Source organism: Tachypleus tridentatus, chromosome 8, assembly GCF_004210375.1.
Source record: "Tachypleus tridentatus isolate NWPU-2018 chromosome 8, ASM421037v1, whole genome shotgun sequence".
NCBI lineage: Eukaryota > Metazoa > Arthropoda > Merostomata > Xiphosura > Limulidae > Tachypleus > Tachypleus tridentatus.
The window spans coordinates 50,104,257-50,120,257 of NC_134832.1; the positions used below are offsets into that span (position 1 = coordinate 50,104,257).

At 33.8% G+C, this 16,001-nt stretch overlaps 1 protein-coding gene across 4 annotated transcripts; it reads left to right on the top strand.

Annotated features, from left to right (window-relative positions):
* The first annotated feature begins 3,766 nt into the window (after nt 1-3,766).
* On the top strand, nt 3,767-15,826 carry Myd88 (myeloid differentiation primary response protein MyD88). Of its 4 annotated transcripts, none has more exons than XM_076448807.1 (7): nt 3,767-3,906; nt 4,836-5,220; nt 9,565-9,639; nt 10,418-10,501; nt 12,307-12,481; nt 13,517-13,608; nt 13,784-15,826. In XM_076448807.1, the coding sequence occupies exons 2-7, from the start codon at nt 4,893-4,895 to the stop codon at nt 14,158-14,160; spliced, it is 1,131 nt and encodes a 376-aa protein (XP_076304922.1). In that variant the 5' UTR covers nt 3,767-3,906; nt 4,836-4,892; the 3' UTR covers nt 14,161-15,826. The 4 variants fall into 4 exon arrangements, with proteins under 4 accessions (XP_076304922.1, XP_076304926.1, XP_076304923.1 ...); XM_076448811.1 differs by having other exon boundaries at nt 3,792-3,856; XM_076448808.1 differs by having other exon boundaries at nt 3,802-3,939.
* Nucleotides 15,827-16,001: the final 175 nt, after the last annotated feature.

Genomic DNA, 16,001 nt, shown 5'->3' on the forward strand with positions numbered 1-16,001 from the left:
GAATGAGTTGCTCATGCTAGAGGCTTGATATTTGTTTGAAAGGTTTAAGTATTTTTGTCTGTTTTACAGGTAGTAAACTTTGTTTTTGACTGTTTTATTAAAGAAATATTTCTTGTTCTTTAATTGCTAGTTGCAATAAATTTGAATAATTCAATGTTCACCATTTAAAGGCTATAATTTTAATGTTTGCATTTTTATTGACAAATCTCATTTTACTGCCTCTTTCACAACGGGATAGCTTTAAAACTTTGAATCATGTATGTTTTTGTCAGATAGTTTTTATTCGAGTTCTCATACTTTTTAGTTGTGTTTAGTTCAGTAATTACTTTTTGGTCAACTGTCCACTTTAAAAATGGACAGTTCATGCAATTGTGAAATCATCATCATCATCTACCACTCAATTCCGTCAAGGAACAAAGGACCGCAATCACTTGCGGTTTCATGAACAGAGATTCAAGTGAGTAGGTTGTTAGCCCACTGCACCGAGCCGTCCCTAATTTAGTAGTGTAAGACTAGAGGGAAGGCAGCTAGTCATCACCACCCACCGCCAACTCTTGGGCTACTCTTGTACCAACGAATAGTGGGATTGACCGTAACATTATAACGCCCCCACGGCTGGGAGGGCGAGCATGTTTGGCGCGACTCGGGCGCGAACCCGCGACCCTCAGATTACGAAGCGCACGCCTTAACGCGCTCGGCCATGCCGGGCCGAATTTGGAAATGACTTTCCTTTATTTTATTAGTACTTGAGCATTGTTTTTTTTTCTTCGTCAAAGAGTATTGATACGTTCATCTTTATATAATGTTTTCATATTTTGTATTAAAAGGTTTTATTTTCGTATTACTGTGTTCAAGTAGTACGTTTTGTTGTATAAATTTAAAAACAAAAAATCGTTTTCTTTTATTTTACTTCATGTATTGCCCCCCACCTCCACCCAGAGGCTCACCCAAATGTCTCGGATTTATGATATCAAAAACTGGGTCTCAATAACTGTGGTGGGCAGAGCACAGATAGCCCTTTGTGTAGCCTTACGCTTAACAATAACCCATATCAAGCACTTTATGTTTTTATTAAACAGGTATAATTTGTGATTGTTCTAATTTCTTAAAGATTAAAGGTCAAAGGCTGTGCTTTGTTAATGATGCAGATTTTAATATGTTCTTCCATTTTTAAAATTAAAGTTTAAAGCTGTATTTTGTTATAATATAATGTGTGTGTGTGTGTTTTCTTATAGCAAAACCACATTCGGCTATCTGCTAAGTCTACCCAGGGAAATCGAAGCCATATAGTAATTAGATTTAAATCATTAGTATTTTCTCTTACATTTGAGTGTATGTTTGTTTTTATGAATTTTGCACAAAGCTACGCGAGGGCTATCTGCGCTAACCGTCTCTAATTAAGCAGTGTAGGACTAGAGGGAAGGCAGGTAGTCATCACCCCCCACCGCCAACCCTTAGGCTACCCTTTTACCAACGAATAGTGGGATCGATCGTCATATTATAATACTTCTACGGCTGAAAGGGCGAGCATGTTTGGTGTGACGGGGATTCGAACCCGTAACCCTTAGATTACGAGTCTAGTGCCGTATCCACTTAGCCATGTTGGGTCTGGAAGTGAAGTAACTTTCATCTGAGTGTAATTAATTGTTAAAAAGTTATACTGTCTATTTGGCGTGTACAAATTTTTAGGATCAAAGGACAGATAAGGTGTTCCTTGGTCCCCGTTGCACCAAAAATGCTCGCCCTTTAAGCCGTGGGAGCGTTATAATGTGACGGCCAATCTTACTATTCATAGGTAAAAGAGTAGCCCAAGAGTAAACGGTGGGTGGTGATGACTAGCTGCTTTCTCTTTAGTCCTACACTGCTAAATTAGAGATGGCTAGCGCAGATAGGCCTCGTGTAGCTTTGCGCGAAATTCAAAAAACAAACAAACAATCCTTGGGACGAATGGCACGAATTTAAAGGTTATTATTTTTAAAATTAAATTTACTTGTCAGATTGAGGAGATAGATAAGGGGTGAAAAAGGAGTGTTTTGTGTGTATTTTGCAGGCATATCATATGTTTTCCACTTGAATTAGTTATATAGAAATGTTCAAAATCTTCCGTTTATTTAGTTTTTGTGCTGTTTTATCATAGACATGTGTTCCAGAAAAACAATGGGGTTATCTTATTTCTTTATTTTCTGTAATGGATAATACCTATTCTGCCAGGAAGGATTAATGACTGTAATTCCATTTTCTGGTCAAATTGATGATATCTATATGCTACAATTGAACAATGCTGTGAAAGTATTATACAAGTGTCTCGATGTAATTCTGGCAACTGAATAAAGAAACATAGTTTACCTTTTGAATCCAAGCATGCTTTTTGGTTCAGTTATATAAGAAGTTTTTCAAGTAAACACCATAGTTTGAAATCACCTTTCTTTCTAGTTCTGCAGAGACTTATCATGAGAGATAGAAGAAACTGCGGGCCTAAGTATACATCCATAAAAACGTAACTTTGCATTTTCATTTTGTTTGTTTAATAATAACAGTTGTGTTCATTTTACTAAACTCGCCAACTTTCGTAATTTCTCACACATAACTTGTGATATAAGATCTACTTAAACTTTCAAACACGAACTACTACACAAAGTTTCTTTTCGTATCTGCTATTATTAGCAGATCCAAGTATAAGATACTTAAACGGAAATCAGATCACCCAAAAATATTACAAATTTTGTGAATTTGCATATCGTAGATAAAGTAGGTGTAATGAATAATTAGGTCTACACAATATATTTGATGCACTCTCTGGTAACTATATGGGAATAATTTTATGATTTTTTTCACTCTACTGATTTCCAGGTTTTAAACGTTTGTTTGTTTTGGAATTTCGCACAAAGCTACTCGAGGGCTATCTGTGCTAGCCGTCCATAATTTAGCAGTGTAAGACTAGAGGGAAGGCAGCTAGTCATCATCACCGACCGCCAACGCTTGGGCTACTCTTTTACCCACGAAAAGTGGGATTGACCGTCATATTATAACGCCCCCACAGCTGGGAGGGCGAGCATGTTTAGCGCGACGCAGGCGCGAACCCGCGACCCTCGGATTACGAGTCGCGCACCTTACGCGCTTGGCCATGCCAGGCCTGGTTTTAAACGTATTTTTAAGTTTATGTTGTGGTTTCATCCAATGAAGAGCTCGAGTAAAATTCTTATGTCTTAATCAAAAACCTTATGTTTTAACGTATAACTTCGGCCTAATGTCCTTTTTAAGGGTAATGAGCTACGTTTTCACTAACACACCCAATAATGGAATTTGAAAGCTTGTAAATATACTTTTCTTCATTACCCATTCAAGCTGTCTCTAACATCTAACCTCATAAAGGTTCTTACTATCAAATGCATAGACGCTTTGTTTGTATATTTTTAGAGCAAAGCCACAGTAGGCTGTCTGATGAGTTAACAGCGGGTATCGAACCCAGTATTTTAGTGTGGTTAAGTCCATGAACTGATGCTGTCTCACCGGGAATTATACAGTTGCATTAATTCCACTTATAACCAATAAAAAAAAAACAACAACACAATTATAATATAAGTCATAAAGCAGCAAATGTTTTACAAAAATTCTAGCCTTAACAACTAATCCAACAATTTAACTTTATTAGAACAACTAAACAAATAAGGAATTAGAAATTGCAAGGTTGTTCACTTAACAGGATCTTCAAAAGAAAGTCACATTGCGTAGGCGTATGACGCACGAACTAGTTTTTACGCGGAAAATCCCTCCAGACATACAATTGCGAAATATACGAGTATCGTTGAGAGTTGCGAAGTCGATGTGTGAATAGTGTTGCAATTTTAGTGTTAAAGTACGTGTATGGTTGTTAGATGTGTTGTAATGGTGGTCCGAAGTAAAATGGTAAAGATAAAATAACTTTACACTGTACCTTGGGTAATAACCATTTATTAAATCGTAATATTATTAGAAGCGTAGTTCAGAGATGATACCTCGATTGTAAAATAAAATAAAGAATTTTTTAAGACTTAAAGATTGAGCTAGATAATGTTAGGCCTACTTGGACGGTACAAATTACTGTAACAGAAATGGGTGGTATTAACTTAGGCTATAGCAGTATTTATCAAACTAAATTTAAAGATTGAATTCTATTTCTGTCGTTAATATTAACATAAGCATTTTAAAGTAGTTTACCGATCAAATTTGTAACTTAGTAACTGTTCTTGTTATAATTATGATTAAATTGATCGATCGAATTTTGAAGGTTTTAGCGTTCTTGTGTAATTCAAGACATTCCATACGCTTGTTTCTTTATCAGTAAGCACACTAAACTACACTATTGTGGTGATTTATTAATAATACATTTGTCATCTTTTTCATAATCGTTATTAGGTTAAATATGAGATATATTTAATTTATATAACATTTTTTTATCTTGCTAGGAATGGTTGAGAGAAGAGCTGATGAGATTATTTTAAACATAAATAACAAATACTTATGAAAAATAAGTGAAAGTTTGTTATATTAAGGCTATCATTACACCCATTCGTAAGTAGGAGTAAGAACATTAAATCTACCCTTTATTTTCCAGGAAATTCACCATTAATACACCATATTTAACAATTAGTGTTCATATCATATTTCATTATTTCTTAGAACATTTCAATTATTGTTAATGTAAAGCTGATGGGTTGTTATATGCTTTGGCTAATTTTCTACTTGTGATATTAGAGCTTGTATATTTTTGGTTGGGATGGTTTAATATATAACAGTCTTGTTTTGTATCTAATATTTGATACCAAACCAAATACTGAATGAATTCTTAATTTCAGAATTTCTAACTACTCAAGTGTTTTTGAAGATCTTATAAAAAAAATAAACTATCCAAGATGGCGGCATCAAACACCAGGATAGATTTTCATACAATACCAGCTGGAGCACTGAATTTTCGAACTCGTGGGATTTTGTCAAGGATGTTGAATCCCATACAAGAATTAACTACACTAACGGGACTAATGCGTGATTTTAGAGGTCTAGCTGAATTAATGAACTTTGATTACTGGGATATCCAGAACTTTCAAATGACCTCGGATCCTTTTGCAAAATTATTAATTCAGTGGACGGACTCTCAGCCGGCTAATACTGTTGGAAAGTTGTTTGATCTTCTAGAAGAAATTGAACGAACGGATGTCATTGACGATGTAAAACAGTATGCAGGTAAACAAAATATATATTTGTTTAAGTATAATGTGAAAACATAAGTGAAATATACTGAACTATTAATTTTTTAATATTTTGTTAATACTGTGTCCAAAAGAAAAAATTTTGTGTAATGTTGGTTGTGCTTGCATAATAGCTTTTATTTGGATGTTTTTCTGCTAATTTCAATTAATGTTGGACTGCTGAAAACTTGACTTAGCAGCAGAAGTTTTGTGGTAGAACGTTGCTTTTAAATTCTTTTAAATGGAATATTTTTAAAGTTAAAGTGATGATAGTTAGGGTTATAAAAAATGAAATAGCATATCTTGCATGTTTATCTGTTAAATAATTACACGGCCACAGAAGGGGAATTTTCTTGGGGTAATAATGTTCCCCTCCACCCACATCTAAATTTATGGCATTTGATTTTCAAGTTATTTTATATATTCCTACCTTTCTAATTAATGGACATTTAAGCTAACTGTGGCATTACTGTTATGGTTTGCTCTTTACCTGTGCTAGACACAGCTCTATGAAGTTATCATTATTTGTGCTATTATGTTTTTTCTCTGTTTATAATTACTATTTATATTACTATTGTCTGTAGTGTACATGTATGTATATAATTGTTTTTCCTGCTAACAAATAAACAAGTGACATCTGTGTACCCAAAACATTCCACCTGATAATAAAAGGTGCTTACAATTGTATTTTAGTACAGACAGAAATATTTTTTTAAGTCTAAAATGTCTATTATTATTAAAACAATATAGAACAGTTAACCCTTTATCTGAACACTTTTAACAGCTCCACTGTATCAAGTAGCTAGTTGAAAACGTTTAGCAGTTCCACTTTATTATTTAACTAGTTAAAACATTTAGTGGTTCCACTTTATCATTTAGCTAGTTGAAAATGTGTAGTGGTTCCACTTTGCCATCTGGCTAGTTGAAAATGTTTAGTGGTTCCACTTTATCATTTAGCTAGTTGAAAACGTTTAGTGGTTCCACTTTATCATTTAGCTAGTTAAAACTTTCAGCAGTTCCACTTTATCATTTAGTTAGTTAAAACGTTTAGCAGTTCCACTTTATCACTTAGCTAGTTAAAATGTTTAGTGATTCCATGGTAACTAGTACTAGTATCACTGTTTTTAATCATTGTTACAAATGTATAAGTTGGATAAAATGGTTTTTGACCACTTATTTCTGTTCATGGAGCTGTAATTTGTGGCAAGAGTGTATGTATCATATTTGATTACAGTATGTTCCACTGCTGCATTTGCTGTAAATTCTTGGAAAACTTCTATATACATATATATTAATGCATTATGAAAATGTAACATTCTGAGTTTTAAATCAACGATTCATTGGGGGTGTACAAATATTAATTACATTTTGAATGGTGAAGAGACAGGTTTATTATTTTTTGAGTAGATTACCCCTTGAGATAACAAAATACTGTGGTTAAATCCTATGATTTTCTAACATTTAGTGATTGAATGCCTTTCTGTTGTGCTTCCATATATTTTACATACAGAAGTTGTTGTAGATATGACTTGTGCTCCCCCATGATTATCCTGTTTCCTGTTTTACTTTGTCTCTACGTATTACTGTTTTTTGTTATGATTTATATTATTTTATCTTTCATAGTTTCTAGGTATAATGTCAGACATCAATAATTTCTTGTTTAGTTGGTGTTTCCTTCTTTGTTCAATTGGATATAGTGGGGTTTTACTGTAACAGTTTTGTTACATCTGTCAGAGCCAGCCTTAGGACTGAACAGATACTTTGGGCCTCATGCTTGAAATCCAGTAAGATAGTATGGGTTATATTTTATGTCCAATTTAAGAGTATATATATTTAATTATACCTGCAAGGGTTGATTTAATAACACTGGTGATTGTGTGATAACTGAACAGAAAAGTTATGGGTGAGTTGGTGCTTTTTTGTAAACCAGTGAAAGTGTAACCTGATTAGCAATTGTTATTTGACTTACAGAAGACAATTTTGTAAATCCTTTGGGCCTGGCAAACCCTAAGGCCAGTTCTACCTCGTATAGTGTCGTTGGTCAAAGTGCGTTCACTGTCACCTGTCACTGATTTACTGTTAAGGTTTGAGTTTTGTGTTATTTTAATTTCTCCCAAAAAATGTACTACAGTATCCTAGTTTCTTGATACATGCATATCTTGTGATGTTGAACAAATTGGTGTGAGAAAATTACGTCATTTTATGGTATAAAAAGTTGTTCACATGCCTGCATTATCTATGGAATCACAGTGTTCTTTAATTCTGAAATATGTAGGAATAATTAGATATTGATATCTTGTAAATAGAATATAGAAAATGCTACCCATGAAATTCCATTTTAATAAATTATGGCTGATAGGTGATTCCAAAATTTGGCCCCCTTGGTGTGGATTCCTGTACATAGTGAGGGGATCTCCCAGGGAAGGTCCTGTTCTTTCAGCTTACCTAGGAAGGACCTAAACATCCACCCACATATTTGCTGTGCATGGTGACCCATGAAGGGGAGGAAAGGATCCTGGTGGTTGAAGGGTTTGACCCTAACACACCACTTTGACCTTGAATTTCTGTAGACGGGCAGCCTTGGGTGGCCCCCTGGGGTCAATCAGCTGGTCCACATGGGCTAGGCCATGTACCACCATTGGATGTTCTCAGTAGGTGTTGTGTACATTTTATCTGATGCTGGTGTTTGGGTATAGTGTTCACAAAACCCTGGTGTTGCTGCAGTGTCCTTGTTTGGCATTGTAGTGCTTCCCCTCGTATGGCTCAGTTGTGGGTGGGGTCAGTGGGCACTGAAATGTTCTTTTTTTTTATCATGGATCCTCCAAATAAAAACTTAAATAGTGAAAAAGACAGTTCATAGGTAAACAACCACATCTTGAAGATTCTGAGCAGCAATCTCAACATCTGTAACACATGTACCTCATTTTCTTAAGCTACATTTTCTTTCAGCAGATGTCTCTGTTTTTCATTAAGAAGGGACCAGCAGAACTCGCTAGCTCTCCAGAGTCAGTAAAGAAGCTTTGCTCTGGTGACATATTGGTGGAAAAATCCACATATCAACACATTGAACTCCTCTTGCATTCAAAGGTGATTGGGGATATACTTATTGAGGTTATGCCTTATGCTACTTTGAATTTGTCACAATGAATTTTTGTTGAGAGGTATTTGAAGAACATCCCTGAGTCGGAGATTCCTGCTGGTTTCTCCACCCAAAGAATTTCTATAGTGAGGGGTATCTTCACTTGCAAAGATGGAATTATGATGCCAATCAATGTCCTCATTCTGATATTTACATCAACATGTCCACCTGCCACCATCAAGGCATATTATCTTAAGTGCAGGGTATGGTCATATGTTCTAAACCCTTTTGGATGTTTCCAGTGTCAGCAGTTCAGTTACTCAAAGACATCATGTTGTGGTTCCTTGACTTATACATTATCAAGGACTACAATGCCAATGGGTGTAAAACGAACCTCGTGTCAATTGCAATGGCTCTCACCCGTCCTTCTTTCATTCTTGCCCTAAATGGTTGGAAGAAAAAGAGGTCCAGCATTTGAAAATGATTTAAAACATTACTTACCCTGAGGCTCAAAAGTTGCTGTCCACCACTTCATCTCAGATGTATGCTGCTGCACTTTGTGCCACTATTACAGTGGGAGTACAGACAGATCTCTCTGTGCCTCCAAAAGAATAGTTTTCAAGCCAAATGAAAAGTCTTTTGATCTCCATAGTAAAAAAGTTGATAAATAAACTTCAACACCCATCTCTGTCCTTAACATACATTCCAGCAAACCCCAGGATCCACTTCCTTTGGTTGTGGGTACAGGCATTTCTTTGGGTACAACTTTTTCCTCCCAAGATGCAAAATAATCATTTGTTCATGTCCTCAGCTGCTGGAATCCTCTTCCAACAACAAAGACCTGCCCATTTGACCCAGGGCATGATCCATGGAGGTCGACAGACCTCCTAGAATAAAACAATAAAGAAAAAAAGATATGGTTGTAAACGGTAAAGAATGACCACCAAGGGAGAGAGTTAACTCCCCAAAATTAATTATATATAGTCACTATTGGGTGTTTTCACCTCTGAAGTTAATGGTTCCTTATTTTGTCCTACTACTATGATGTTAAAGTGGAAGTGTTGTCTTCTTAGGACTTAAATCCTGATATCTTGGAGCATCAGTCTAAGACCATTAATATGAAATTTATTGCTTTTCAATTATGTCTGATTATTACCCCACCAAGATGGAGGTATGCTGCCTCCAACCTATATAATCAAAACTTGAATAATGGGTGTTTCACTTTGTTATTTGAATCCTTTTGTTTGTTTTGATTATCAGAAATTGATGCACGTAATTACTTGGAGAGGAAGAAGAAATGGTGTGATAAAGAATCTCCGTTACAAGATCCTGAAGGTACAAAGTTCCTACATTTTTTATTTTTGTTATTCTTAGCCTATTAATAAAGAAATCATTTGTTGAACAAACATTAAAAATGTGTAGTGATTAGTGTTGATGGTATGAGATGCTGTAAAAAAAAAATGTCATAAGTAAACATTAATGTTTTAAGTTGTATTTGAAAAGTTATCGAATAGAGTACAATATCGCATTTTCCAGTCATATCAGGACTAAACAGTCTTTAGTAATTGTATAGAGTGGTTTAACAACATATAGTTTATGCAAATATTGTTGAACTGTTTATCTTTTGAAAACTTTGACCAACAGTAAACTTTTCATAATTACAAAGATTGTTTATGATTGTATCTTTCAATATAGAGAAAAGCTTAAACTAGTTAAAGAAAATAATTATTTTTTGTAGTAATTAATCAAACAAAAAATGTAGTAGTATGTTTTTTCCTTTTGACTGAAAATAATTTTCAAGTTTCTATTTTTACATATGAAACTGTAGCTTCCAATGGGAAATTCTGTATTTTCTGTTATATTTTTGCAACAGTATCGTAATTTATTATTAGTTGTTTTATTTAAAGTGTCTGAATCACAAAAAATATTTTATGTTCAAGTATTTTAAGAATTTTATTCATGTGGTCTTCCAACATGACTCTTAAATATGTACCCTGTAGATATGTAAAAATCTGTGTATGAAATGGACCCAGTATTTTAACAGGTTCTGTCATGTGTTGATTGTAAAGTTTTAGCTAAAACGCACATCTTTATATGTAACTTATTTTATCAGTGAGTTCTTGTGCCCGGTCAGCTTTCCCGGCAGATCACCCTGACCATTTGACAGTTGATGATGTGACCTGTAATGATTATAAAGGTATTATTGTTATTTCTTAATTATTTTGTTCATTATGTTGTCAAAGCGTCATTTATATTCTCATAATTCCACATATAAATGCAACCAAGAAGATAACACATGTGGGTTATTCTTTACTTATGGATACAAACAATGTATTTAAGCAATTATTATAATGTATAAATACGTTTAAATTTTTATACATAAAAATGTATACACTGGTGTAAAAGCATGTCAAAAATGACAGAAAAGTAAAGCCTACCAAAGTTTAATCCTTCATGAAACATAATAAAAAAAAATAAAAGGCTTAACTTGAAGAAACCCAAGCCTATAATGAGTAATATCTCCTTTATCTAAAGATGGCCAGGTGGTTAAGGCACTCGACTCGTAATCTTGTGGTCGCAGATTCAAATCCCCGTCACATCAAACATGGTCGCCCTTGCATCGACAGGGGTGTTATAATGTGACAGTCAATTCCACTATTCGTTGGTAAAAGAGTAGCCCAAGAGTTGATGGTGGGTGGTGATGACTAGCTGCCTTCCCTCTAGTCTTATACTGCTAAATTAGGGACAGTTAGCACAGATAGACCTCGTGCAGCTTTGTGAGGAATTCAAAAAACAGTTATCAAAAGGGTGTCTTTTCCCAGCATTCACTGATCACAATTTTTTTTTTTTTGTCAACTATTTATTGCAGTAGTTCTCCTAAAACCACATTTCTCGTGGATGCTGGACCATCATTCAAATTAATTTTACTTGGTGACAGATAAATCCTAGGTATAAAAACTCTCCTTTACAGGATTTCATAAAGAAGAAAAAGTGACAAACCTAAGGAGCTATTTATACCTATGTTAGCAAATGAATTAAACTAAAATGGAAGGAAAAATGAAAAAGTGTTATCTGTGAAAAAGTGGAATTGAACTTGTGTAACTCACGAAATTTGGAGAAATTGAGCATGAGATTGACTCACCAACACTTGACTTTTATGATTCTGTGTGTGTGTGAGTGTATGCACATACATAATTATTTTAAAATGATATCATTAGCTGGATTTGCTAAAAATAATAACACCATAGTACAATTTAAATATAACCTCTTGAAAAGGCCTTACTCAAAGACAATTCTTACAAAATACATTAAATAGACAGCAGCTTAGTTCTAAAAATGAATACAAATTACTAATGTTTGGAACTGGCCAAATGTAATGCTACTGTCAATAATAGTTCGTTGGCCTTAAAACACCAACCTAGTAACATTGATTTAATTATATGTATGAAATAGCATGCTGTTTAGAAATTATTGGGGGAAATGTGCCCCCTTCCCAGTTCCTACACAGCTGAGAGTTAAGGTATTTATAACACTACATTATTATTGTGTAATATTTAAACATTTAGCCATCTGAACATGTCTTATGTATTATAGTTTTGGAAGTTCATTATAACTAGTAATACATGCAACTTTAATGTAAAGTAACTTCAGGTATGTTTTCAGAACCTCCACAGTTATTAGTTGTATTAAGTAAAATTGGTAATAATTATTCAGGTTTTGAATTAAGAGAGTCAAATATAAATGTTGCAGATTTTTGTGAAAAACCATATTAGCTAAAATCTAAAAAACATTAAACTTACTATTAAGAGGAAAATAAGTTTTTAACATTACATCTGGGTGTTTCTTGTGGAAAAGAGTGAAGGTATTTTTAGAAATTGTCACTTTACTTAAGGCTTGTATATTACTTATATAGTGACTGAAAGGTTTCGTAGAATTCTGCAAATATAAAACTGAATGTGTCTCTGGGTTTATTAAAGAAATCTAAACGTTTTGTTGTTTTAGGACAAGAAGTCAGTCTTTATGATGCGTATGTTTGTTATACGGATGAAGATATAGAATGTGTTCACATTCTCTCCCGACAACTGGAATCTGAGGGCATCAGACTGTTTATCCGAGACCGAGACCTCTTGCTGGGGCAGATGGAATACGAAGCATTTGCTCGTTTGATTGATGAAAGGTCTGTTTTATCGACATTTGTAAATCTGTTTAAAAACATTTATAATAACTTTATGGTAGTTGCACATTTCACCTTTTAAAAAAAACTTATTGATTACTCATTTATAACAAATAAGAGTATCAGTTATATACAAGATTATGGAACATAAATAAAACTATTAATTTTGTGGGTTTTTTTTTCTACAAGTAGAACTTGTACAATCAAATGTAACTGTTTTTTGTTGACCAACTGTCAGTGTTGTAGTTTACTGAAACTGTAAATTTAACATGATGTAAATTTAATGGTGAAGCCTTTATGCGACTTGTTGCAAAACGTGAAATTGAAATACCAGAGATGTTAAAACTATGTAGACTTTCGACAAGTATTTGTGGGATTAAAATGTTTGTTTCTAAACAAGAGGCCAACATAAGAAGCATATCTTTTTTCCTGTGTATGTGTGTTTTATCTTACTTACCACCAGATGTCAGTACCTTATTTTTCATTTTATTTTATTTATTTATTTTTCATCTTTTTATGTTTATCTTATTATTATTTTAACATGGGAGAGCAGTCAACTTTCCACAACTGTCAGCAAGCAGTGAAGGGTATTGTAGATGTGGAATATTGTGGGCTTGAACAATCACATCTTGCTTTTGTAATTTCTAATCTTCTTATGTGAGAATAGTGAATTGGAGGCTAGGACTGATAGTGTATACCCACCATAATGGTGGGTCCTACTTCTTCAGTCACCTCCAAAACCTAGGATACATTTTATAATCTCACATTGTAGCTTGTACCCTAGGATCTTTTTAAAAAATATGCAGCGTATTTTGTGTAATTTTAATGTTTTGTTCATGGCTTAAAACTTTATGGTTATGTATATACATACAACTATTGTTTTATAATAACCTTTCTGTTTTATGATGTATTATTAAATTTACCATGTGTATATATATTATATTATTAAAGTTAAAAAACTTGGTTATTTTTTATTATTCTATTGCTGTAGTCTTACTAGTTTTTTTTTTAACTTGCAATGCACGCTTATATCAATAGGTGCAACAGGGTGTTGATTGTGCTGTCACCAGAGTTTCTGAAAAGTGTTGAATGTGAATTTCAAACTCGTTATGCTACAAGCTTAGCAGTCGGTAAGTATTAATTTGTGATCTTCAACTGATTACAATTTTCGTTGTTGGTGTGACGAAATACAAAGCACATGTTTTGTCAATAAACAAGGGTAGTGTACTAAACAATAGAAAGATTTATATGTTTGATTACAAATCATGTGTTGTAATGTTTAGCTGACTACTAAAATTTTTCTAGAACAACAGCAACGAAAGTTGATTCCAGTCATATACAAGTCCTGCGATATTCCTCACCTTTTGCGTTATCTCTCCAAGATTGACTTCACCAAACTGTACATTCATGATTGGGTGTGGCATCGGTTAATTCATTCCATCAAAGGAGAAGGTGGAAGAGAATTTACCTCGTCTGTAAGCGAACAGCCGGCGTTTCGAATTCCAGACCTCCAACATATGCAACGTCTGTTCCTTTATCTGCGAAAAATAATCCTTCTGATGTCCAGGCACAGAATGACAACGGATCCAGTTGTGGTGACAAACGAGAGATGTCTCCAGTACCAGGAACATCAGTGTCTTCCCTTCATACATCAGGAAAATCGGTTTTTCACACCCGATTGAAATTCTTTAAACCGTGGAAACTGAAACACAAGAGGTCCTCTGAAACATCAGTTGCAACCAGTGGGTATTGTAGTGATGGTCAAATTTCTGATACATCCACAGGTGATATTAATACTGATCTAACTTGACAGCAGGTGTGTTAACAAAATATTGTACTATTTCTTCAGTGTATATTACAAGACAGTTTTGAAATCTGCAGACAAGAAGTGACAAAGAAAAAAATGCTACAAAAAATTAATAATTAATTGTTAGGTGAATGTTTTTTTTATAGAAGTGTTTGTATCAAGATAAACCATCCAAGGTGTCTATGTGATATAAATCTACAGCTCTTAGCAGCTTGGTTAAGCACACATATTAAGCTTGGCAAAGTCTACATAACTGAGGGAAATTCAATTGTACTGTTTTTTATATTGTTAGTAAATATTGTTATGCCTTCTGTAAGAAGAAAGCTTATGACTTTTACATCAAAGAACCCTGGAAAAGTACCATCACCAGATGGCAGGTCAGTTGCATCTTAAAATCTCAGTCTAGCACAGGAGTGTGTCTGATACATATGATCACTTTTGTGAAGGTTTAAGTGTTTGTTTATTTTCAATGCCCCAACTTGTAAAGAAATGGTTTGATAGTATTGCATTTATTTTGGAACAAATTTTTTTGTACAGGTACAAGATTTGTAGACATTAAAGAATTCATTTAATAAAGTGTGAGATTGAAAGGTTTTACCACATTGTGTATATTACCTTATTTGTAGAACATGTTTTTTCTTCTTCAAAAGAAGATAGTTTTGAATTACTCTCCATGAATGTGTTTGACATCCTAGTATAGTTTTAACAATATTATCCAGTTATCTGAACTGACCATTTAATAACATCTTAACATTTCATGTGGTTATATATGAAACATCTTTGCTCTTAGATATGTGCATATAAGAATGCTGCATTAAATATTTATGCTACTACCCCAGTGCTAGTTACATAATGTTCTTTGCAATACTGTTTTTTGTTTTAAACGATTAAAGAGTAGTAATCACACGTTTCCCTTCAATAAATAAATGCACAGTAGTAAACCTTTATTCATTTATGTGAAGTTTCGTAGCATTCTACTGTTGGCACCAGACATAACAGCCATTTCATTGTCATGTTAAGTCTTGTAAGGAACAGTGGCTTAGTTTTATGTTTCACACAGATCTGATTATGTGCAACCTTGTTTTTTATATGTTTCAGTTCTTTTAGCACAAGTTTAACTATACAATAATTATCATTGCATAGTTTATATATTAGAATGCTTTTGAACTAAGTTTTGATATCTGTACCACACTCACCACAGATGGTTCCTTCCATAACTTTGTAATTAACTAAACAATTTAGAGATGTTGAATTTTGAAAAAGTCACCATTCTGATGTGAAAAAGTAAATCAAGTTTATGAATACATTAAAAAGAACATAAAACACTAGTCTGATGGTACTTGTTGCATTCTGTAAGAACTCAGTTTAAAATAATGTCTCACAAAGATTTAACCAAGTTACTTGTTTACTACTATGATTAACTGTTATTAAATGTGATAATGGTCAGTGTTCTAGGACTTGTGTTTCTCTAAGTTAGCTACAATATAATTGTGCAGAAAATGTATCGTCGTGATAAGTACCGAATAAAGACTACCATTTTATTTTGTGTTTAGCCTCTGTCTACAAATTTGCTTCCATTACAGGATCCTGCTTGAACCTCTGGTTACTAATGGATTCTTTTGTGGAAAATAGTTTACATTAAAGTACCACATCTGTATTTTAAAAGTAACCTAATTTAAAGTATGCTAGTATTGCTAATCAAATTACATCTACAAA